A 25,752-nucleotide genomic window follows, 5' to 3' on the forward strand; every position below is an offset into this window, starting at 1 on the left:
TAGTTTTATGCGCATCACTGGTGTGAATAAGCCCTCAGGCCGGCCTCATGTGCCCACCGGCGTAATTGTGCACGCACAACTTATTTGCACTATAAACGAGGATTTTTTTGCTCGCGTGCCAGCGTATCTCTCTGTACTTTTTCTGCCCGCAGGGCACAAATACACCAATAGAAACGGCTAATTTGTCTAACGAGTTCCAGATGTGTTTTTTTTCTTTGCACGACCAAAATGCGCCCGCCAAAATCTGGAAATGTGAACAGACCCAATTAACTCCGTGCGTTCTATTCTCTGCATATTGCTCTCGCAAATATGTGCGCAAATACAACCGTGTGAAGCCGCCCTTAGAGAGGGACGCAACCGGCTTGTTTTGCCCTTTGGGCAATTTGTTTTTGACGTGATTGGTCTGCCTGGTTCCCCTCCAGACGTACACTGGAGGCTCTGAGCGGAGCCTCCCACACAGTTGTGAACGGGGGGGGGCCTTAATTCGGCAAGTCAGGCTCTATTCACATCTGCACTAGCTGTTCCATCATGGCAGCAGGAAATCTAAATCCCCTGGATGAACGGATCTGTCTTATGATAGAACCAAACTGTGCCCCCCGGACCCCACTGCCTATAATGGGGTCTGTTCAGTTCCTGCACCTGTCCAGCATCCAGACATGGATAGCGCCTTAGACGGCTTGCTAGGGCTGTGTGTATATACAGTATATTCTTCAAATGTCATTACCTGCAGGAGATGAAAAAGTAGGGGAAAGAGTTCAGCAGGTGTTACATGTAGAGTTTAGGGCTCATGCCCATGATATAGTATTAATGGAGACCGCAGAAAAACGTGTGTTTTGTTTACCACTGCGGTATTTCCACTGTGTAAATCTGTGACGGCCGTGGGCATGAGGCCTTCGCCAAGTAACTGGGCCCAACCCTCACATTTTCATGCTAGCTAGTAAACTGGGCCCAATAACTCAAAAACAAGAATTGCTATTTCACTCACCTCTGCCCTGTTCGGTCTGTTTACACAGGGAGAGTGCAAGGCGAGTTCACAGTAGACTGGGTGAGGAGAGGGCCAGTAACTTTAAATGAATCTTGTTATTTGTATAGCACCACTTTATCTGACCAGTGTATATATTCTCTGGAACGTACCATAAGTCTGATTTACGGTTGAGTATGCAGGCGAGTAAAAGCAGGAGCACTTGACCAAGGGAGTGAACAGTGAATAGGCAAGCACTGGGGAGCGTCTGTTGTTAATAGGGACCGATGTCTTCTTTTACCAGCACAATCACGCAGTGCTCCACGCATCTCCTTGCATATTCCAATCGCATTCGCGCACTTCCCATTGACTTCTATAGGGACTTTGGTACGCAATACGCAAGAAAATAGAACACGCTCTATGTTTGCGTGGCTGAGATGCAACGTAAAATACCTGCATGTGAGGGAATCCAGATTTATGTGAAATAAACAAGTATTAGGTCGGTTTCACACGACCGGATCTGAATTGTGGATTCTGCATTCGCCGTCTGCGCAGACGATCCGCGGTAAAATGCAAGCACTGAAAGGCGTGTACTATCAATCTTTCCTCCACACTCGCGGATGTGAATTGCGTATTCCACGGGCAGAAGAAAGATTGCCGCATGCCCTATTTTGCCATGGAATGCGCATTTGTCAGTGAGCTCCAGAGCTCCCCCTAGTGTCAGCAGACTGGGTTGCAGCATTAGTAACTCAGTCCCAGCTGAGGGCCATCACTTTATTTCTGAGCGCCTCGTGCTGAGGCACTTCTGCCTACATGTTAGAGACACAATGACAGACTTGGGAGACACTTTCTGCCCGTACAACAATGGCGCCGAAGCGCAGGCTAGTTACAAACGAGCGACCAAACTTGGCAGCCGCACAGCTTGTGGGCGGGTCACGTGGGTGGGGTCAGCGGATACCCGGATGTACGGGGAGCACTGGGGGCATATTAACACATTCTGCCGCAGTTCTACAGCGCGGCCGATTCAGCCAATCAGCTGGCTGGAATCGGCATCACGTGACTCAGCGGCGTGCCCGAGCATTGCCGTGCACGATGAGCTGTGCCCGCGCGTCACGTGGGCTGTGACGTCACCGGGCCTTGCATTTGCCCGCGGATTTTGAACAGTATTGATCTACGGAGGAAGCAAGCTGATGGTTGGAACCTTTTCCCCAATTTACAAGATGGGAGAGTAAGATTTGCGCGCTACGTGTGGTGAGTACCCACCTGAGATTTGTGCGCTACGCTGTGCGCTACGTGTGGAGACGCGGTCACCTGAGATTTGTGCACTGTGCGCTACGCTGTGCGCTACGTGTGGAGACGCTGTCACCTGAGATTTGTGTGCCGTGCGCTACGCTGTGCGCTACGTGTGGAGACGCGGTCACCTGAGATTTGTGCGCTGTGCGCTACGTGTGGAGACGCGGTCACCTGAGATTAATGCGCCGTGCGCTACGCTGTGCGCTACGTGTGGAGACGCGGTCACCTGAGATTTGTGCGCCGTGCGCTACGTGTGGAGACGCGGTTACCTGAGATTAATGCGCCGTGCGCTACGCTGTGCGCTACGTGTGGAGACGCGGTCACCTGAGATTTGTGCGCCGTGCGCTACGTGTGGAGACGCGGTTACCTGAGATTAATGCGCCGTGCGCTACGTGTGGAGACGCGGTCACCTGAGATTTGTGCGCCGTGCGCTACGTGTGGAGACGCGGTCACCTGAGATTTGTGCGCTCTGCGCTACGCTGTGCGCTACGTGTGGAGACGCGGTCACCTGAGATTTGTGCGCTGTGCGCTACGTGTGGAGACAACACCCAAGATTTGTGCGCTACATGTGGTGAGTACGTCACCTGAGATTTGCGCGACGCCACCTGGCGCAACCTGTCTTTTTTTGCAGATTTGTGCGCCTTATTGCAAAATTACGTGTGGAGAGGATCCTGACGTTTGGACGCGTTTCGAGAAGAATTTCGCTTCGCTCGGACACCATCTGACATCACTCGGCGAGGTAAGCTGCTGCATCTGCCCAAATTTTCATCGCGTGCATCTGCTCATATGCGCATATTTGGCGCATATTTGCAGGTTTTCGCTTGCATCTGCTGATATGCGCATACTTGGCGCATATTTGCAGGTGTTCGCTTGCATGTGGTGATATGCGCATACTTGGCGCATATTTGCAGGTTTTCGCTTGCATTTGCTGATATGCGCATACTTGGTGCATATTTGCAGGTTTTCGCTTGCATCTGCTGATATGCGCATACTTGGCGCATATTTGCCGGTTTTCTCCTGCATCACCTGATATGTGCATATTTGCAGGTTTTCGCTTGCATGTGGTGATATGCTCTCCGTTTTCCACAGGACGACTCGTGTGGAGAGGAACCTGACATTTGGCTGCGTTTTGTACAACGTACGGAACCGGAGATTGGCGTTTTAGGTGCTGATCTCACATTTGCCCCCCGCCTTTTGGAGAGGACGACTCTTCTGGAGAGGAATTTCGCTTCGCTAGGACACCACCTGACGTCACTCGGCGAGGTAAGCTGCTGCATCTGCCAAATTTTTCATTGCTTGCATCTGCTCATATGTACATGCAGGCCTGTATGCGTGCATGCCTGTATGCGTACATGCGTGCATGCCTGTATGCGTACATGCGTGCATGCCTGTATGCGTACATGCGTGCATGCCTGTATGCGTGCATGCCTGTATGCGTGCATGCCTGTATGCGTGCATGCCTGTATGCGTGCATGCCTGCATGCCTGTATGCGTGCATGCCTGTATGCGTGCCTGTATGCGTACATGTGTGCATGCCTGTATGCGTGCCTGTATGCGTATATGCGTGCATGCCTGTATGCGTACATGCGTGCGTGCCTGTATGCGTACATGCGTGCGTGCCTGTATGCGTACATGCGTGCGTGCATGCCTGTATGCGTGCATGCCTGCATGCCTGTATGCGTGCATGCCTGTATGCGTGCATGCCTGCATGCCTGTATGCCTGTATGCGTGCCTGTATGCGTACATGTGTGCATGCCTGTATGCGTGCCTGTATGCGTATATGCGTGCATGCCTGTATGCGTACATGCGTGCGTGCCTGTATGCGTACATGCGTGCGTGCCTGTATGCGTACATGCGTGCGTGCATGCCTGTATGCGTGCATGCCTGCATGCCTGTATGCGTGCATGCCTGTATGCGTGCATGCCTGCATGCCTGTATGCCTGTATGCGTGCCTGTATGCGTACATGTGTGCATGCCTGTATGCGTGCCTGTATGCGTATATGCGTGCATGCCTGTATGCGTACATGCGTGCGTGCCTGTATGCGTACATGCGTGCGTGCCTGTATGCGTACATGCGTGCGTGCATGCCTGTATGCGTGTGTGCCTGTACGCGTACGTGCGTGCGTGTATGCGTACGTGTGTGCCTGTATGCGTACGTGCGTGCTTGTATGCGTACGTGCCTGTGTGCGTGCGTGCCTGTATGCGTGCATGCCTGTGTGCGTGCCTGTATGCGTACATGCGTGCATGCCTGTGTGCGTGCCTGTATGCGTACATGCGTGCGTGCCTGTACGCGTACATGCGTGCCTGTATGCGTGCCTGCCTGTATGCGTGCATGCCTGTGTGCGTGCCTGTATGCGTACATGCGTGCATGCCTGCCTGTATGCGTACATGCGTGCATGCCTGTACGCGTACATGCGTGCCTGTATGCGTGCCTGCCTGTATGCGTACATGCGTGCGTGCCTGTATGCGTACATGCGTGCGTGCCTTTATGCGTACATGCGTGCGTGCCTTTATGCGTACATGCGTGCGTGCCTTTATGCGTGCATGCGTGCGTGCCTGTATGCGTGCCTGTACGCGTACATGCGTGCGTGCCTGTATGCGTGCGTGTATGCGTACGTGCGTGCCTGTATGCGTACGTGCGTGCCTGTATGCGTACGTGCGTGCCTGCCTGTATGCGTACGTGCGTGCCTGTATGCGTGCGTGCGTGCCTGTATGCGTGCCTGTATGCGTACATGCGTGCGTGCCTGTATGCGTACATGCGTGCGTGCCTGTATGCGTACGTGCGTGCCTGTATGCGTACGTGCGTGCTTGCCTGTATGCGTACGTGCGTGCCTGTGTGCGTGCGTGCCTGTATGCGTACATGCCTGTGTGCGTGCCTGTACGCGTACATGCGTGCGTGCCTGTATGCGTGCGTGCGTGCCTGTATGCGTGCGTGCCTGTATGCGTGCCTGCCTGTATGCGTGCGTGCCTGTATGCGTGCCTGCCTGTATGCGTACATGCATGTATGCTCACATGCATGTATGCTCACCCACTTACTCAGCCACCCCTCTCTCTCACACACACACTTGCTGTGTTAAATTCGTTTTATTGGCCGAAAAAGACATTCCATTAGATTTGAGCATTTAATTCCTTTTTTTAGCATACGTACAGGTTCCATCCCAATACTGAACAAACCTTCGGAGAAACATACCAATTGTCCAAATACGATGTCTTTATCTATTAAAGTAGGAGTGAAGAAAAGCAGGGACAGTGCAATAACTAGGAAAACCCACGGAATTAAGCCAATTGCAGGCAGGGTTAATTTTTTTTCTCTTCCTCGTTATAGGTCAGCTGATACGTTTTGGTCAGAATCTTGCACTGTGGTAACCGTTTCCGCTGCTCGCAACCACAGAGTTGAATCACCAGAGAGCCAGAAGTTCCCAGATGTTGGCTTAAAAGCTGGAAATGGCCCATCACCTGCTATGGAAATCCATCCTCAGGATCTGATGGAGCAGTACGATGCATGTGATGCTGCTCACTGTCCCTCGTTAGTCGGTTCACAGTTTATACACTAAGCTATTTATCCCCTTAGAGAACCAGGCTGTTTGCGCCTTAGTGACAGACCGAAAATTTGGAACTTTACATGTGTCACTTGACATATCATAAGTCCGTAAAGGTTTTGCATATCCAAGTGACTGACATTGTTTTCTTCCCCTTGTTGTACTTCTGTTAGGTAGTAAAAAGGACTGTTAAAAGTTGTGTATATTTATTAAAATTGCTACTTTGCACAATTTTGAATTTTCATTTTTTCACATTGTCAAATGTCATATATAAAATAAGTGCCAACATACTGTACAAATCTCTGCGAACATATAGATTTCCATCTGTTCACTTTATTCTGGAAGCACGGTTTAAAACTTTTGTAAATTTATTTTTTCCATTTAGGAGACGTACAAATTTAACATTACTTTTCAGAATTTAGAGGAACACTTAGGCCTCATGTCCACGGGGAAAATCAGACCCGCTACGGATTCTCCATGTAGAATCTGCAGCGGGTCCCTCCTGCCCCGTGGACATGAGGGCTGAAAATAGGAATAAATAAGAATAAACTTACCTCTCACACGCTCCGGATACTTCCTTTGCTGCGGCGTCATCTTCTCTCGTCGCGGCCGGATCTTCTTTCTTCGGCTCGGCGGATGTGCATGATGACGTCGGTGATGTGCCCCGCGCATGCGCCGGGCCGAAGCAAAATGATCCGGCCGCGACTGAGAGAAGATGGCGCCGCGGCGAAGAGAAGAACCGGAGCGTGTGAGTAAAATCTGATTTTGGTCTCCCGCGGATCCGGACGGCTTCCATAGGCTTCAATAGATGCCCGCGGGAGCCGACCCCGCAGGAGACCCGCATGGTCCAGATTTTTTCATGCTCCATTTTTTTTTAAATCACTTTTATTGACGATCCGCGGGTATTTATCTACCCGCGGGTGGTCAATGCATCCCTATGGGGTGCGGATCCGCGGGCGGGAGAAGAGTTAAAATCCGCTGCGGATTTTAATTCTTATTTTGCCCGTGGACATGAAGCCTTAGTTTTCCTCCACCAATCCAAGTTTGAAAAGGCTTCTAGGTGTCATAATTAAGGATGAGCGAGTATACTCGCTAAGGCACTACTCGTTCAAGTAATGTGCCTTAGACGAGTATCTCCCTGCTCGTCCCTAAAGATTCGGGGACCGCTGCGGCTGACAGGTGAGTCGCAGGGGAGAGAGAGATCTCCCCTCCGTTCCTCCCCGCTCTCCCCCGCGGCAGCCCCCGAATCTTTAAGGATGAGCAGGGAGATACTCGTTTAAGGCACATTACTCGAACGAGTAGTGCCTTACCGAGTATACTCGCTCATCCTTAGTCATAATGATAGATACCCTTACAAATTACCACATTTTAAAAACTGCACCCCTTAATGTATTCGCTGAGAGGGTCAGGAGTATTTTGACCCCACATTTATTTTTAGGAATTAATGCAATTTAGGAGACCAAATAATATTTAATTTTTAGAAAACATGTCCTTTTCAAGACCTTTTTTTTTCTATATTGCACATCAAAAGGAGGATTGAACCTCCGAAATGGACACCCCTGTTTTGTCTCGTGTTCACAAGTATACACAGTGTGGCCCTAATGTTATGTCTGTATGCACCACTGGGCCCAAAAAGAAAGGAGTAGTCAGTGGCTTTCTGAAGAGACTGTTACAATCGTGTGAGCAGATAAAGCAGGGGGCCCACACGATCGTGACCAAAGGAGTGGTAGTCTAGTAGTATACACGCACACAGGGAACACAGGACAGTCACACAGTATCCAGGCAACCAAGCCTGTGCTACAGGGAGGATGACAGTGGCCCTACCTAAGCGGGGACATCAGCCGAGTAAGAGGGCGGCCCAGCGATCTTAAGAACTGGGCCCTAGCAGATCCGAGGAGCCACACCACAGAACAGGAGTCATACACATGCCACATAACAGACACCGCCAACTGCATCAGGAGGAGGACAGGGCACACCGCCAACTGCATCAGGAGCAGGACAGGGCACACCGCCAACTGCATCAGGAGCAGGACAGGGCACACCGCCAACTGCATCAGGAGCAGGACAGGGCACAGCGCCAACTGCATCAGGAGCAGGACAGGGCACAGCGCCAACTGCATCAGGAGCAGGACAGGGCACAGCGCCAACTGCATCAGGAGCAGGACAGGGCACAGCGCCAACTGCATCAGGAGCAGGACAGGGCACAGCGCCAACTGCATCAGGAGCAGGACAGGGCACAGCGCCAACTGCATCAGGAGCAGGACAGGGCGCACCGCCAACTGCATCAGGAGCAGGACATGGCACACCGCCAACTGCAACGTATAGTGAAAACCAGACAGACTCTACCCAATTCGGATTTTATACTTTATTGCTAGTGTGGATGTTACACCAAGGTTCATTCCCTGATATAGACAAAAGGCCGCTGTGTTTGCGGGTCTTTTCTGTTTACTGCATTGCAGTAAAATATTGCGCAGTTTTTCAGGATCCTCCGTCATAATTCTTTTAAAGAAAAAGCGTATCTAAAAAAAGGGAGTCACTGGGAAAAAAACAGTTCATAAAACGAAGGGTTTCAAGATTGCTGAACGACGAGGGTCTCTTCACTGTCTGCCAGCCTTCCCGTTCTCAAGGACGTCAGATCTGCAGGAAATGACGAGAAATCAGCAGGTTAACAGTCACATCCCACCAGTATTACTGATCCCTAGATCCACTCAACCCACTTACAATGACCACTACTCCCCCAACCTGGACAGAAGAATTAGACATACATACACACACGCACGCGTGCACGCACGTATACACGCACGCGTGCACGCACACGTACGCATACACGCACGTGTGCACGCACGTATACACGCATACGTGCACGCACGTGTGCACGCACGTATACATGCACACACGTATACACGCACGCACGTATGCACGCACGTATACACGCATGCACACACGTATACACGCATGCACGTATGCACGTATACACGCATGCACGTATACACGCATGCACGCACGTATACACGCATGCACATATACACGCATGCACGCACGTATACACGCATGCACATATACACGCATACAGGCACGCACGCATACAGGCACGCACGCACGTACAGGCATGCACGCATACAGGCACGCACACAGGCATGCACGCATGTACGCATACAGGCACGCACACAGGCATGCACGCATACAGGCACGCACGCACACAGGCACGCATACAGGCATGCACGCAGGCATGCACGCATATAGGCATGCACGCATACAGGCATGCACGCATATACGCATACAGGCATGCACGCATATACGCATACAGGCACGCATACAGGCATGCACGCATACAGGCATGCACGCACACAGGCATGCACGCACGCACACAGGCATGCACGCACGCACGCACACAGGCATGCACGCACGCACGCACACAGGCATGCACGCACGCACACAGGCATGCACGCACGCACACAGGCATGCACGCACGCACACAGGCATGCATGCACGCACGCACACAGGCATGCATGCACGCACGCACACAGGCATGCATGCACGCACGCACACAGGCATGCATGCACGCACACAGGCATGCATGCACGCACGCATACAGGCATGCATGCACGCACGCACGCATACAGGCATGCATGCACGCACACAGGCATGCATGCATGTACGCATACAGGCATGCATGCATGTACGCATACATGCATGCATGCATGTACGCATACAGGCATGCACGCATACAGGCATGCATGCACGCATACAGGCATGCATGCACGCATACAGGCATGCATGCATGCACGCATACAGGCATGCATGCATACAGGCATGCATGCATGTACGCATACAGGCATGCATGTACATATGAGCAGATGCAAGCAATGAAAAATTTGGCAGATGCAGCAGCTTACCTCGCCGAGTGACGTCAGGTGGTGTCCTAGCGAAGCGAAATTCCTCTCCAGAAGAGTCGTCCTCTCCAAAAGGCGGGGGGCAAATGTGAGATCAGCACCTAAAACGCCAATCTCCGGTTCCGTACGTTGTACAAAACGCAGCCAAATGTCAGGTTCCTCTCCACACGAGTCGTCCTGTGGAAAACGGAGAGCATATCACCACATGCAAGCGAAAACCTGCAAATATGCACATATCAGGTGATGCAGGAGAAAACCGGCAAATATGCGCCAAATATGTGCATATCAGCAGATGCACGCGATGAACATTTGGGCAGATGCAGCAGCTTACCTCGCCGAGTGATGTCAGATGGTGTCCGAGCGAAGCGAAATTCTTCTCGAAACGCGTCCAAACGTCAGGATCCTCTCCACACGTAATTTTGCAATAAGGCGCACAAATCTGCAAAAAAAGACAGGTTGCGCCAGGTGGCGTCGCGCAAATCTCAGGTGACGTACTCACCACATGTAGCGCACAAATCTTGGGTGTTGTCTCCACACGTAGCGCACAGCGCACAAATCTCAGGTGACCGCGTCTCCACACGTAGCGCACAGCGTAGCGCACAAATCTCAGGTGACCGCGTCTCCACACGTAGCGCACAGCGTAGCGCACAGCGCGCAAATCTCAGGTGACCGCGTCTCCACACGTAGCGCACAGCGCACAAATCTCAGGTGACCGCGTCTCCACACGTAGCGCACAGCGTAGCGCACGGCGCACAAATCTCAGGTGACCGCGTCTCCACACGTAGCGCACAGCGCACAAATCTCAGGTGACCGCGTCTCCACACGTAGCGCACAGCGTAGCGCACGGCGCATTAATCTCAGGTAACCGCGTCTCCACACGTAGCGCACAGCGTAGCGCACGGCGCACAAATCTCAGGTGACCGCGTCTCCACACGTAGCGCACAGCGTAGCGCACGGCGCATTGATCTCAGGTGACCGCGTCTCCACACGTAGCGCACAGCGTAGCGCACGGCGCATTAATCTCAGGTGACCGCGTCTCCACACATAGCGCACAGCGCACAAATCTCAGGTGACAGCGTCTCCACACGTAGCGCACGGCACACAAATCTCAGGTGACAGCGTCTCCACACGTAGCGCACAGCGTAGCGCACAGTGTACAAATCTCAGGTGACCGCGTCTCCACACGTAGCGCACAGCGTAGCGCACAAATCTCAGGTGGGTACTCACCACACGTAGCGCGCAAATCTTACTCTCCCATCTTGTAAATTGGGGAAAAGGTTCCAACCATCAGCTTGCTTCCTCCGTAGATCAATACTGTTCAAAATCCGCGGGCAAATGCAAGGCCCGGTGACGTCACAGCCCACGTGACGCGCGGGCACAGCTCATCGTGCACGGCAATGCTCGGGCACGCCGCTGAGTCACGTGATGCCGATTCCAGCCAGCTGATTGGCTGAATCGGCCGCGCTGTAGAACTGCGGCAGAATGTGTTAATATGCGCACTGGGGAGCAATGTCTGGTCCTGAGGAAGAAGCTAGGCGGGTGTATGCGGAGACTTTCGGAGGGCATGAGCCTCAGCTCGCGGTGTTCGCACCCGGGAGGGTGAATCTGATCGGGGAGCACACGGACTATAACGGAGGCTTCGTGCTGCCCATGGTGAGAGATCCGCCAGCAGGTCGGAGTGCGGCGGTCACGTGATAAGTGAGCAGTCACATGACCCATTTTGCTCTACTCTATGGGGGAGATTTATGAAACCGACTGTTGCCCATAGCAACCAATCACAGTGCAGCTTTCATTTCTTATATGTCGCTTGACTAATGTAAGCTGCGCTCTGATTGGTTGCTACGGGCAACAATTATTTTCTTTTACAATTTCATAAAACTAAGTATTAGTGTGTATATAAGGGGGGTTACAATACCTGCTTTTTGAGGTAGCTTTAGCTGTAACGCTGCCCCCTCTGTGAAGCTGCAGGCTGCCGCCTGAGCTCACAGGCTCAAGCTGCCTTGTGATAGGACGGTCCCGGACAGCTGTGGATGCCTTGGCAACTAGCACCCTCTCCGACACCCCATGGGCTCCCCCACAAAGCACTCTCGGGGTGCCGATAAATTCACATGGCAGACCACAGCATTGTGAAGGCTTCCAGGACCGCCATGTATTGCAGTCTATTAAAGTGACCCTCCGGTTTGGGGAAATTCACTTAAAACAATAAACATAATTGGTATTGCCATAAAAGTCTGGAAATGAAAATATTTATCACATACGGTGAACATCGTAAGAATTATTACATAAGGCCAGAATTGCAGGTTTTTTGGCCACTAATCTCCTAAAAAGGACAAAAAATAGAATGAAAAGTGATTAAAATGTCATATATATTCCAAAATGGTACCAATGAAAACCACAGGTCGCCCCACAGAAGTTGAACCCTCATGCAGCCCCATTGGTGAAGAAATAAAAAAAGTTATGGGTCTCTGATATGGCGACAAAAACCTTTTCTTTTTGAAAGTTTCTTTAATTTTTCTTAATTAGTAAAATCTAAACTGTCTACATATATTTTGTATCACCGCATGCGTACCATGAAAGGGTTAAAAACAAGGTCCAAGAAACAATGGTACCCCCCCCCCCCCCCCCCCAGTCATTTTACTTCTCTCATTTTTTAAAAAGGTTTCAGTACATTAATCAGCACCCCCACACAATCAGCGCATCCCACAGAATCCAGGGAAATACTATTGATGACCTGTCCTCAGGATGGGTCATTGGTTGGGGACCGCCGCTCGGGACCCCAGCTGATCAGGCACTTGCCGTGATTGCCGCTACACACAGGGGTGCTGAGTGAAAGCTGCTGCTCCGACCCAGGTGTAGTGGCTGGAGCTAGTAATTGCAGGTGCACCTCCCATTGATTTTAATGAGAGCTGTTTCTGCAGTTACAGGCGCCGGCCACTACACCAGGGTCGGAGCAGCAGCTTCCGCTCAGTATCTTTGTGTGTACCGGTGCTGACAGCGGGCACCAGGTAAGCTGATCGGCCAGGGTCCCAAGTGGCAGACCCCAGTTGATCGTCTATTGATGAACTATCATGACAATATGTTAGCAATACAGAGTGCGCTCGCCCTGTAGTATCTTCCTGGAAAACCCCTTTACTGCAACAGTTGCAAGAACCCCGCCATTGTGTTGTGTTATTTCACGGTGACAATGTAGCAAAGTGATTCTAAGGGCGTATGTAACAGGACGGGATGTGATGGACGCTGCATCCCTGTGTTTCTCTGCAGGCTCTGCCCCTCGTCACGGTTATAGTAGGGAGTCCCCGGAAGGATGGAAAGATTTGCATCGTTACTACAGCCGAGGGGGCTGATGAGCCCCATAAAGTGGAATTTGAGACCCCAAGTGTGGACAGACCTCTAACAACAGGAGCACCAAAATGGGCTAATTATGTGAAAGGAGTTATACAACATTACAGAGGTAAGTCATCTGGGAAGATGATCGTGGGGTACAGCCTGTACACAGGCACAGTTATATCAGGGGTCCAGAAGAAACCTTAGGTGAAGAGGATTGTTCCATCAGGGCCACCACACGTCCGGATGTCCTATTGGGGCATATGGACATCACAGATGTGTCCACGTCTCTGCACCCCCCAACGCCTATAAAGTCAAAAGCCATGAAGAGCAGCAGCTTTCTATCTGGCTGACTCAGGGAAAGATTTAACGCTTTCCAATCCATTGTCTGATGTCTGAAGACATTCTGATTGAAGGCTGTACAGCTCCGATGTCTGAAGACGTCCGGCAGGGTATTCTTACTGTATATTACTGGCCGCTCTGTTGTCAGGGGGTCTCTCCAGCATGTCCCATACCGCAATACTGCCTCTAGCCAGCAGATGGCGCCATTGTATAATGGCAGAAAGAGAAAGCCCCCTAGGAAACCCTGAATCTAAAATTGGATTGCAAAGGGTTAAGGGGGCCTTCACACTTGCTATAAAGTCGGGCGATGCAAGAGTAAGTGAGAACGCAGAATTATGAAACCAATGATTTTCAATGGTTTCCTTCACATTTGCGATGTTTTCACTCATGCGATGTTACGAGAAAAAAAAATTGTGGCATTCTGCATTTTGCTTTTTTTTTCTTAATGTCCCGTGTTTCCGCATCGCAAAGCACGAACTCGCGATTTTCGTGCAATGCGTCTTTAACATTACAAAAGTCCTATTGACTTTCGCGTAAAAAAAAAAAAATCGCATGAAAAAAAATCACAAGTGGTAGTGAACTTTTTGGAAGAAAAAGCCGCGCTGGCGCGAGAAAATCGTGGGGAAGAAGTCACTATTTTGCCACGATTTTCTCGCGGCAATATCGCGATCGCCAGCGTGAAGGAGCCCAGAACGATTCTAGTTTGAACAAGTCAAAGATGTATCTACCTGTCTAAACAGGCTGCACGAGGGTGAACTAATTAACGGTGACGTCACTCGCTCGTTCAAGCAAGAATCGACTCATCTACAAGGACCCTTAGCGATTGGCCCCTCAACTGGACAGCCCAGTGAATACCCCATGGAGGTGGTTGTGTGTGATGACGGATCCTCTTAGCAGGGAAGCTGTTATATTTGGGTTGGACTGTGTTTATTACTACTGTTGGATAACTTTCCTTTGTGCTCTCTCAGCCGGCCCCGTTCCCGGGTTTAATGCAGTGATTGCCACCAGCGTGCCGTTGGGCGGAGGTTTGTCCAGTTCTGCATCTCTAGAAGTTGCTTCCTATACCTTCTTGCAGCAGCTGTGTGAAGGTAAGAACGTGCATGTCGTATGTTCACAGGCTGCCTGTGTCAGACACTCGGACGACATTTAGGCCGCCTGCAGACGAGCGGGTTGGATCCGGCAGCGAGAATTCTCGCCGCGGGACCCGACCCGAGAGCCTGCAGGGACGAGCGCGTACTCACCCGCGCCCGGCGGCCCCGGCTCTTTCATGTGCCGGCTGCGGCGCAGCCGGCGCATGCGCAGACCGGAGCCGGCGGCCGGGTGAGTGCGTGCCCCGCACAAAAATAGGACATGCCGCGGTGTGTTTGCCGTGCGAGATTTCGCGCGGCCAAACCGCGGCCGTCTGCATAGGAGTGCATATTGTAATGCACTCCTATGCAAACTTTCAGTGGCGGAAATCCCGCGGGAAATACCGCCGCGGGATTTCCGCCCGTGTGCAGGTGGCCTAAAGGAAAAAATTAACATTACTCACTTGTAAAACTTCACTTTATCGCTGATGCTTTGGCAGTCCCCAGTTACGGAGTGATGATGTCTCGTACTGGAACGTGAGCGCTGTAGCCTCGCCGCTCGCAATGATTTCAATGAGAGCCGTGCCTGCAGTTACAAGCACCGGTCACTACACAGAGGTTGGTGCGGAGACCTCTGTTATTGCGGCACTTGCAGCATGCGCCAGCTCAGCTGATCAGTCGGGGTCCCGAGCGAGGAACCCCAGCCGATCAACTACTCATGACCTATCCTGAGAATTGCTCACAGCGCAGTGTTAAATATGGGTAAGATCTGGAAAAACAAAGATAGCTACTGCAACAAAATAAAATTTACTGGAATCTTTCTCTTCATTTGGGTCATGTGACCTAATTGTGACTGCCTGGTTATTACTTGTCTCTGTGTGACTCCTGCAGAGATAAGCTCAGTCACCAGGACCTCTTGTATGATGAGGGATGAAAGATGTAAAGAGCATTGATTGGCAGCACCTCCGTACAAATTCATGGTTCCTATCTGGAACCCTTAAGGATCACAAGTAATATTAGTAGGTCATCAAACACCACCAATGGGCTACCCCACCATTTTTTCTTGCTCTTTACACCAGTCTTCCTGTATAATGAAGCTACATTGACTGTACCACACAGGCTCTTCACAGGGTGCAGACATAAAGGTCCAACACAGTTAGGGTTGAAGATTAGAGGTTCCTGTCACACAGTTATAATGAAGGAGATGGTAGTTCATCCTCCTGACTGTATACTTATGATCTTTAGCTTATTTAGGATAATCTAGAAGGTAGTGATAATTACACTGCCCAACCAACGGGCAGGAATAGTACTGACTCTAGCTGCCCATGTGTTGCTGTGATGATAGCGCAGAAGAGGAGAAAGCGGGGACAAATCTAAACCTCAAGATGATGTCTGATAAATGTCAGACAGGAGGCAGTGGAAACGAATGCAATATACGAGTGCGACGGACAATTGGGTGAGGGGGTGCAGTGATGGAAAAATGAGTTTTCACTGGAGTGGCCCTTTTAAATGTCCAATGATCTGATTGGCCAGATCACCTAAATGGCTAAATCAAAGCTATCCGAGGATCTGGTTGTCTTTGTTCTCCTCCATGGTGGCGTTACGTGGATGCCCTTCTTGCTTTGTTTTTCCTCTCATTTTGTCATTGTGTGTTTTTATATGTTTATACCTCAGTTACTAGTATTGTGAAGCTGATATCTGGGTCATGTGTGCTTGGTATCAGATGATGGAGATCTGGTTCAGAAGGCACTTACCTGTCAGAAGGCTGAACATACATTTCCCGGAGTGCCGTGTGGGATCATGGACCAGTTTATATCCGTGATGGGACGGGAGGGCCACGCTCTGCTCATTGACTGCAGGTCAGTGTGAGGCTTTAGCTATTATGTCTCTTAGAGCTGCTGATCTGTTCTTCTCTTCCGATTTCCTGATCCTCCTTACCCTACTCTGTTTTTGAGTTTGTGCAGCTGGCAGGTCACCAACTTATATTACACAGGGTCTTTTTCTTCTGCGTTCACACTCCATTTTCTTAAACTGGCCATATAGATTAGATTACCCTTTCCAATCCAGTGTCAGATCTCGTCCGACATTCAGATTTTCCTGCGTAGCGTCTGTGTCAGGCGAGGTCTGACACACGTTTCTAACACTATGCAGGACAGCTCTCCGATGTTGAAGGCTGTTTTGCATATGTATTTTACAGTATGCAGAACAGCCTCTGACATCGGAGAGCTGTCCTGCATAGTGTTAGAAACGTACTATGAAGTTATAGGATGCCTTTGTATGGCACTGTATTACAGAGAGAGAGAGAGATAATCATTGGAGGAATTCAAAATGAATAGAGTCTTATATAAATGTGTGTTATATCAGTATACAGATATTTATAGGATTATTACAAATGATCTTCCCGATGTGAAGCACTCATAGCGCATGTTTAGATTTCAAAAAATTGTAAAAAAAAAAAATCATCATGACCGTTCATTTTTATGTGTTTCTGTTGAGTAATTCTAAGAAATCCACAATAATCCAAAATAAATAAAAGTTGAGTTCAGTTTGGCTGGAGGCTTACGAAGTTAAAGGAATTGCCTGGTTTAGCAAATCCGCTTTCAAATACTCTACTAGCCAAAGTAGAGAGCGCTTGCAAAGAGGTCTCTGACTTTGGAAGGCCGGTCATATATTACACCATGGAGTTACCTGGGTCTTCTCTTCAGAGTATGTAGAATGGCGCTCTCTCTTAGAGATGAGTGAGTATACTCGCTAAGGCACATTACTCGAGCAAGTAGTGCATTAGCCGAGTATCTCCCCGCTCATCTCTAAAGATTTGGGGGCCGGCGGGGGGCGGAGTAATATGTCTTAGCGAGTATTCTCGCTCATCTCTACTTGCTCTCCTCGTTCTGTTCCAGGTCTCTGGAAGTCAAACCGCTTCCCCTGACTGATCCCAAGTTGTCTGTTCTCATCACTAACTCTAATGTCCGCCATGAACTGACGGGCAGCGAGTATTCTACACGAAAGAAGCAGTGCGAGGAGGCCGCCAAGGCTCTTGGTAAAGAAACCTTGAGGGACGCCAGTATGGAAGAGCTGGAGGGTAAGTGGATTGATGTAAAGTCTAGGAAATAGAACTCGCACTGATGCTGATGATTCTAACCAGTAATTTATGACTTCAGCTCAAAAGGACCATCTCAACGACGTGTGTTATAGGCGAGCCCGCCATGTCATCACGGAAATAGAGCGCACATCCAAGGCAGCAAAGGCTTTAGAGAACGGCGATTACCGATTGTTTGGTAAACTGATGGTGGAGAGCCACAACTCATTGAGGTAGGACAATTATAGTGAGCTGTCCCCTTTTGTGTCATTGTAGAAATCCATACATTTATTATTGTAGCCGCTCAGTCTTGGAGGCACTGGGGATGCCATGCGGATACCAGCTGCACCCTGAGTGCCATGCAGAGGTCCTGTACGGTTGTGTACTACAGACTCATGGCGGATTCCTAGCAGAACCACAGGGAATACATTGCATGGAAGTCAAAAGCGAGCGTTCATTTTCAGCGATCGTATACCAAGTGATGTTATTATTGAAATTCGGCACACGATCTGCTGGCGGGCTCTTGGGGAAATCTCAGGAAATCATAACATTTACCTGGCCGACATGCAGTATATTTAGGAGCGAGGCCCCATCTGTTACTCTGTGGCATTGCTGTTGACTCCCAAGTAATTCAGCTATTTAGTACATGGGTGTTTCTAGGAAGGCTGGGTGATAACTAATGGGGCCACCAATTCAGCTCCAATAGGACACATTACACAATTGGCCAGATTCTTGAATGGCAGATCAGGTTTACAGTGATGCTTCCCTGTTCCCCTATTGCTTAGTAACTAGACAAATATGTCAATCAGGACTTTGGGAAAGGTGGGGGACAACTGCTGTAGAAGCTATAGTGGACGCCATATTGGTTGTTGCCCACTTTCCAGAAATCTCATAACTCTTTCCAGAAATCTCATAACTGAATGTATAGATATATGATAGGAGGTTGAACTTATCTTGATAATTTAAGATATGACAGACCAGAGTTGGAGTTTGAGGATAAACTTTCTACTAGTTTCTAAAAAAAACAAGAAACAAAAAACTAAACCAAACCTGTACATTAGAGGGGATACACCAGAATCACAAGGTATCCTCTATCCTCACTGCTGAGACCCCCACCAATTCTGAGAAAGGGGGTCCAGTTTCTCCTGTCCTCACTGTGGGCTTACTGCACCCCTTGCAGTAAGGAGGAGACTGCATGGAGTGCTGGTCGTGTAAGCGCTCCATTGATTTCCAATGTGACTGCTGGATATAGCTGAGCAGCAGCAAGCACTCTGGTATTTCCATTAGCGCCATTGAAATGAATGGAGTTCCGATTGCACGCGCTCAGCCAGCGCTCTATTTATTTTGACACCACTGCAGGGGAAGAAGTGACCCTGCAGTGACTGACAGAGGGGGACACTGGTTCCCCGTTGTTGAGTGGTGGGGGTGTCAGCAGGGAGACCCCCACCAATCAGCACATTATCCCCTATTTTATGGATAGGAGATAACTTGCAGATTCCGGTGCAACCCCTTTATTAATTTTCTGATTGTAGATTTTGTTACTTTGTCTGTACGTGACCATGGGGTCGGCCATCTAATCTTTGCTGCAGATATGCTTTATGGCAGCTTCATGGGCTATTCACACAGTGGACCATTTTGTAAAAGTTTTGCGGTATAATTCAATTGGAAGATTGCAGGAGCACAAAACCAACATGGCTGAGGTCCTCCAGAAATGGCACCGCTCTTCTCCATGGACTTTCAAGTTAATGCGACTGAGCTGCAGTATTTGGCGCGGCTCACGGACAAGAGTGCTGCTGGATTTTAATCTTTCACGACCCTTAAAGTGCCTTAAGATGATGTATTCTCTCATTTTGAGCGTCAGATGAGTTCTTATCCTTGGTGCCCTTGCCGTTCCGCTACTACTTACACCAGTGACTGTGCGCTTATTCCTTTGCAGGGACGATTATGAGGTCAGCTGTCCGGAGCTGGATGAGTTGGTCTCCATAGCCATGGAAATTGCAGGTGTTTATGGCAGCCGGATGACCGGAGGAGGTTTTGGAGGTTGTACAGTAACCTTACTGGAGACCTCAGTCGCTGAGAGGACCAAAGAACAGATCAAGGTGATTGATTATCTCATGGGACAGTAAAGGTACCTTTAGAGCGGCCAATAGTTGCCTGAAGAATCGCTCAAATGAGCAACTCTTGGCCTGTTTACATACGGCCAGCGGCAGGACACTAAAGCCTCATGTCCATGGGCAACATTGAATTGTGGAATCCGCGCGGGTCACCCATGCAGATGATCCGCAGTTCAATATGCCCATAGACATTCATTGGGCATTCACAGGTAATTAAATACCTGCGGATGTCACCCCCCGCATGCTCCATTTTTTTTGTGGTTTCTCACACGGACTGCTTCCATTGAAGTCAATAAAAAAGCCATCCGTGGCGCGGATCCGCGGGGAAGCAGGAGATTTATAAAAGAAAAAGAGCATGTGCGTGGCACGCCTGCTGGTGTCCCGAGCGCATCGGCCGTGCAAAAGAAATAAGATCCGTCCGTGACAGAGAAGACCCGCACAGCAGCCGGCCAGGTGAGTAAAATATCTTTTTAGGCCTCATTGCTGCCGGCATGGGTGGAATCGGCTGTGGAATTTCAACACTTAGAAACCGTGTGTGCCCGTGGACATGAGGTGTAAGGCTGCTTGCACATGGGTGGGTCGGATTCCGCATGTGGGAGCCCGCAGCAGAATCCTACCCTGTGCCCAAATTTGTCTTTAATCTCCTGCTTTCCCACGGAATCCATGGCCCATCCGCACTGTCGTGGAAGCTTCTATTGACTTCAATGGAAGCAGTCTATGCGGGAACCACAGTAAAATGGAGCATGCAGCAATTTTTTTCATCTGCGAGTGGAAACTGCTATTGGTTTTTGCTTGTGTTCATGAAGAATCATTTTTCCATAGCATGCTCTAAAGGGTTATTGCTGCGGAATCCAGAGGCGGAAGCCGCAGCAAAGATCTGCCTGTGGGCATGAGGCCTAAGTGAGAAGTTAGTTGTTCCGTTTCTGCTCACTGAAAAGGAACGACTGCCGACGCCATCCCGCTCAGTGTATGAGTGACCGCTTGTTTACAGTAAACGGAGGCGGGCGGGCCGGAACGATCCCCGTCTCCACTTACTTGAACGACTATAGTCGCAGGTACGGCTGTCGCTTGCCTATGCGCCGGACAGTCATACCATATAAAGGTACCTTGTGATTGTGAAATCTAGGCCCGCACTCCCAGGGTTTGAGGATGATCTAGGAATTGATAAGACAATTGTATGAAAATGCTTTTATTATTACAAAAGTTAAACCAGCTTAAAAGATGGCAACAGTCTGTAAACAAAGCCGAGCGCACGAACATTTGGACAACGGTCTTAGCATATATATAATATATAAACCAGTGGCTCTAAACTTGGAGAATCGCATGCTCTTCTCCCAGATATTAGGCTGTGCTTATAAGGAAAGTGCATAGTCCAATTCTAAGATTTGACCTTTTCGTTGAGTTCTGTTTACCAATATTGTGTATAAAGCACCCAGATTTGTGGGAGAGCCCTCTATGGCACCTGCTAACTGGTCTAAGGGTGCGTTCACACATCGCCCATGTACTGCAGATTTTATCACGGGTTTTGGTGCAGATCGGCGGCAGATTTCACCCCTTCAGTTTGAATTCAATTAAAAGGGTGACATCTGCGACAAAGTCGATGAGGTGTGAACACTCCCTAATAGACCTCTGCACTTACATTGTACTTTACGTTGTTGCAGTATTCAGCTCTATTTCCACAGCCAGTATTCTGCAGAACTTCCACTGTGTGTATAATCACCCTAAAAAGGGATTTCTGGGACATTTAAGGAGTTTTCCGGGCAAATGCTATTTATGATGTACCCTCAGGATATGTCATCAGTAGTTGGTCGGCCGGGTTCCACTGCTCAAGGCGCTGACTGATGGGCTGTTCCAACGCACATTGTCACTCACAAAATACACAGCACTGGTATTTGCAGGCGTGGTTCCCATTAACCTCAATTACCAGCGTTGGCCACTACACAAGAGTCGGAGCCATCTGCTTCCCCTTCGACCCCTTCCTGTCTATTGTGGCACTGACAGTAGGCACCCGATCAGTTGATCGGCTGGGGTCCGCCGCTTGGGACCTCAGTCAAATAACTATTGATGCCATATCCTGAGGATAAGTCATCAGTAGTATTTACCTGGGAAACCCCATTAATACTGATGGCTTATCTCTAGGACAGGCCATCAATATCAGATTGGTGGAATTTTATTCCTGGCACCCCACTGATCTGCTCATCAACGAGGCACTGCGGTCTCTTCATTGTGTACCAGGCACAGCATCATACATTCTATAGTGTCTGTGCCTGGTACTGCAGCTTGGACCTACACCAATCTGATCTTGATGGGCTATCCTAGGGGCTCACTCACATGGGCATGTTTTCAGTCCGTATTACATCTGGGGTTTTTTTTTTTTTACACACGTTATATGGACGTTATAAACCGCATAGATTTATATTGAGGTATACAGATGAGAGTTTTTTCTTAGTTTTTTTCATGTACTGACCGGTTGCATGAAAAAACTGCAGCGTGTCTTATTCTTTAGTTCGTAATCACCGACCAAAATCACCCTTTAAAGTCTATGGGATTGCATGAAAACGCAGCAAGTACACAGTTGTATGCATATTCACTGCATTTTTAGGCCGCTGCACACGAACAGGTCACATTCCGCATGTTTAATCTCGAAGCGGAATCAGCCTCTGACCGCGGCCGGCGACCCTGCATACCTGTAATTTTCTTCTTTCTTCTGTACTGCGGATATCCGGACGGCTCGCCGTCAGAGATGCGCAGCACAGACTTACCCGCACCGCCATCAGGCGATGATATGGGTCCCGCAACCTTTCCGAAATGTTAATTGCAGATGGGCCGTGGGTTGCACTGCTTCTATTAACGTCAATGGAAGCCGTCCGTGCGGAATCCGGAGAAAAATGGAGCATGCTGCAGTATGCAGAAAGAATCACTTTTCCATAGCATGCTATGGGCGGCATTTGCTGCAGAACCTGAAGGTGGAAGGCCCCCCCCCAGATTCCGCAATGCAAATCCGCCCGTGTGCAGGCGGCCTTACACGTTTCCAAGGGACTGTGGGGAAAATTACCTTAATTAAGCCTTCTTGCATTTTTTTGTGTACATGTGAAAAATGCAGTGAGTACATATGTAGCAAAACCACAATAAATTGCACATACACATGTCAGAGAAAATCATTTGATTTCCACGCAGTGACATTGTACACGCCTGTGAGCATGAGCCCTAAGGATTGGCCATCAGTGTTATAATCCCAGAAACCTCCTTTAAGTATATTGTCTTGAGGTTGTGTGGAAACATAAAATACAGGTAAATATCATCCATTTTCTTTTTTCTTCTGCAGGATAAATTCAGAGGATCGCCGTCATTCTATATCACCAAGCCATCGACTGGATCTGGGGTCTTGTCACAATAACCTTCCACTGTAAACATGACCTGCCATTGGGGTAATAAAGGGACCAGAATTCTATCTCACAGCTGATTTCTGGGGTTTAAAGTCTTTTTTTTCCCACAATGCATTCTGGTTGGGATATATAAAACTATAATAGGGGAGATGTATCAAAATGGGTTGGACTAGTTGCCAATCGAAACTATTCGGATCCCATCTTTGGGGAAGTTGCGGTGGGTAAATTCTCCATGTTTCCATAGTTTTGCTAAATCTCCCCAAGTCTGTTTCTTGCTTTGGTTTTACTGCCCCATTTCTACTCATCATGGAGGTCACCAGAACGTTATAGTTACAGAACACTTGGATACATGGGATGTGATATCTTCCGTTACTTACACCATGTCTTATACCCCATTTACACTGACAGATGATCCCTCAAACGCTAGTTGGAGTGACAGTTTTGAGAGATCATTTTTGCATATTTTATAGTAGCTAATTAGCTACTATGCAGGCGCAGCCGGACACTGCTGCTATCTCTCACCAAACACTACAGCTTTCTGCATGAACAAACAGCTGTAGTGTTCTCTGTGCTTACAGCCCGTGCCCTGCTTTGAATTCCCAGCAGGACACTGGCAGAGAGAATCTTATCAGTGCAGCCGGCTGATAACAACCTGCTCCGCTGATAACAGCTGATCGCTCAATTCTAGCAAGCTAGAATTCAGTGATCAACAACTCGTGCACCAAAACTGCATGATGTCAGTGCATTTAGACAGAACGAGAATCGCTCAAAAGAGCGGATTTAGAGCGATTCTCGTTGCGTCTAAATTAGCCTTTAGGGTATGGTCACACATTGCCGAGTAAATCTGCAGATTTCGTTAAACACCCTATTATATATTACTGCAGAATTTTGGCTCACATTCCACAGCCGGAAATCCACAGCAATTCAGCAGTGTGCAAACTTGCCCTTTATACCATGTTTTCGCTTAATTGCGTATATCAACACCCAAGTACTAGACACCGAAACAAAACCCTTACAACACAGTTCATCTTCTGCAAAAATCCCTTCTGAACTTGTCTATAAATTCTCCCTTTCTGACATATATTCTTAAAAGTTATTTACAAAGCATAAAAAGTTTAAATAAAGTTTGGTTTAGAGCATGCGGTGGAGTAGAGGATGCTGGGATAGCACTACCAGCGCTATTTCTCCCCTCAAAGCATTGTAATTATTGAGCATAACATTGAAAAGCTTGATGCAGACAGCGAAGAAACATTTATCCCATTTGGTACCTTATGTAGCACCTACGTCAGTATTGCTGTCATGTTCCCATCCCGTGATGTACTATCTTGTTTGCAAGATACTATGAGAAGCACAAATGAGAATCCCACAGCAGAAAGTAATAAAGTGCCAGGGATGGGAATGTGTCACCAAAGTGGCAGTCACATAGTCCAGTGTAGTTGGGCGCACCCATCATTTAGGCATCATAGAACTGCCGATCCGCCTGCCTGCTGAGGGATCCTCCTGACATCATTGTTCGCGTTACGTACTCTTTGGTGATCTGCTGCGTAACTGTGCCAGAGCTTTCCATCCGGTGAGAAGTGACAGCCATGCCATCTGTTGATAGAAAATTTAGGAAGTATTATGGATGACCTTTTATGAACAATTACAAATATATCTGCATTATCTAATAAGAACATTGGGAGGAAACTTGGTAAAAGTTGAGAAAAGTCCAACAATTCCATCCAGACTCAGAAGAAAAAGAAAAAAAAACATCCACCATGTGTGAGAAACCCCATTCGATCACCAAATGTGACTGGTTGATATTTACTGACATTTTTGGGGTCCACTAGCTAATATACACCTGAACATCTCCTCTATCTGTCCTTGTTGGATCATCTCTTTCTATATCCATAGGAATTAACATAGAAATGGTCTCCCCTTTGCTGCTGGAAGGGCACAGATCTTTAGGAAAGGCTTTCCAGCAAGTTTTGGTACATGGTGGAAGTAAACAGCAACCAGTTGGATGTCATGTCACATGTCAGTTCAGCCCCGAAGGGCACTGATGTTGGAGTGCCCCCTGCGGGCCAGATCTTACTGCCCAATTTATCCCTAAGATTTTGCAGTTCAGGGCTCTGTGCATGCTAGCGAGTTCTTCTACACCAAACATAATAAGAAAAGTTCATAAAAATGGTTATGGATTGGGGACATTATCCCCTAACTGAACGCAGACATCATTAAACATTTCTATAGATTGTTAGAAGGAAGATTACCCTCTTCTAGAGATGAGCAAATGTGTAGAACCCAAATTCAGGCCAAGCTTTGCTAAGCATTCAGTTCAGCTAGAACCAAAACTCAGGGGGTTAATTTCTGTCAAACTGGAAGTTCACGGTAAAATTCATAAACAAGTAGTGGTGGAATTGGAAAACTCCATGAAGATGTTGCGTTTAGTCAAATTTGAACCTAGGACTCCATTCACTGCAAGGCAAAAGTGTTGACCACTGAGTCACCATGCTTCTTACTTCTCTCGAGGAGGAAGAGAAAGAGAAGAAACACAAAGCACATACAAACTCCATGCAGATGTTGTTCTTGGTCAGATGTGAACATAGGACTCAAGTGCTGCTAGCAATAGTACTAATGACAGAGCCACCATGTTTCTTTTTTCTTCTCTGGAGAAGAAGAAACACAACAAGAACATACAAAGTCCATGCAGATGTTGCTCTTAGTCATATTTGAACCTAGGGCCCCAGCACTGCAAGGCAACAATGCTAACCACTCAGC

General features: G+C 48.8%; 2 protein-coding genes and 2 long non-coding RNA genes across 10 annotated transcripts in view; 2 read left to right on the forward strand and 2 right to left on the reverse strand.

Moving 5' to 3' along the window:
- The first annotated feature begins 1,915 nt into the window (after nt 1-1,915).
- Nucleotides 1,916-23,072, forward strand: GALK1 (galactokinase 1). The gene is made up of 9 exons (XM_066587147.1): nt 1,916-1,934; nt 11,183-11,339; nt 12,948-13,137; nt 14,321-14,440; nt 16,143-16,278; nt 17,317-17,498; nt 17,578-17,728; nt 19,432-19,594; nt 22,935-23,072. The coding sequence occupies exons 1-9, from the start codon at nt 1,924-1,926 to the stop codon at nt 23,004-23,006; spliced, it is 1,182 nt and encodes a 393-aa protein (XP_066443244.1). The 5' UTR covers nt 1,916-1,923; the 3' UTR covers nt 23,007-23,072.
- Nucleotides 2,667-5,999, forward strand: LOC136588144 (uncharacterized). The gene is made up of 3 exons (XR_010787545.1): nt 2,667-2,993; nt 3,344-3,517; nt 5,580-5,999. It is a non-coding gene; the product is annotated as an uncharacterized lncRNA (long non-coding RNA).
- LOC136588145 (uncharacterized) lies at nt 8,144-11,182 on the reverse strand. Of its 2 annotated transcripts, XR_010787547.1 has the most exons (4): nt 10,914-11,182; nt 10,018-10,125; nt 9,690-9,863; nt 8,144-8,430 (listed from the first exon to the last, which is right to left on the reverse strand). It is a non-coding gene; the product is annotated as an uncharacterized lncRNA (long non-coding RNA). The 2 variants fall into 2 exon arrangements; XR_010787546.1 differs by lacking the exon at nt 10,914-11,182 and having other exon boundaries at nt 10,018-10,285.
- Nucleotides 20,783-25,752, reverse strand: part of ITGB4 (integrin subunit beta 4) — a 72,318-nt gene continuing 67,348 nt past the window's right edge. For all 6 annotated transcript variants that reach the window (XM_066587143.1, XM_066587141.1, XM_066587144.1 and 3 more), the window contains one exon: nt 20,783-24,588. In XM_066587143.1, the coding sequence (XP_066443240.1) occupies nt 24,449-24,588 (140 nt within the window). In that variant the 3' untranslated portion in view covers nt 20,783-24,448. The remainder of the gene's footprint in view (nt 24,589-25,752) is intronic.

Source organism: Eleutherodactylus coqui, chromosome 13 (genome assembly GCF_035609145.1).
Source record: "Eleutherodactylus coqui strain aEleCoq1 chromosome 13, aEleCoq1.hap1, whole genome shotgun sequence".
Lineage (NCBI taxonomy): Eukaryota > Metazoa > Chordata > Amphibia > Anura > Eleutherodactylidae > Eleutherodactylus > Eleutherodactylus coqui.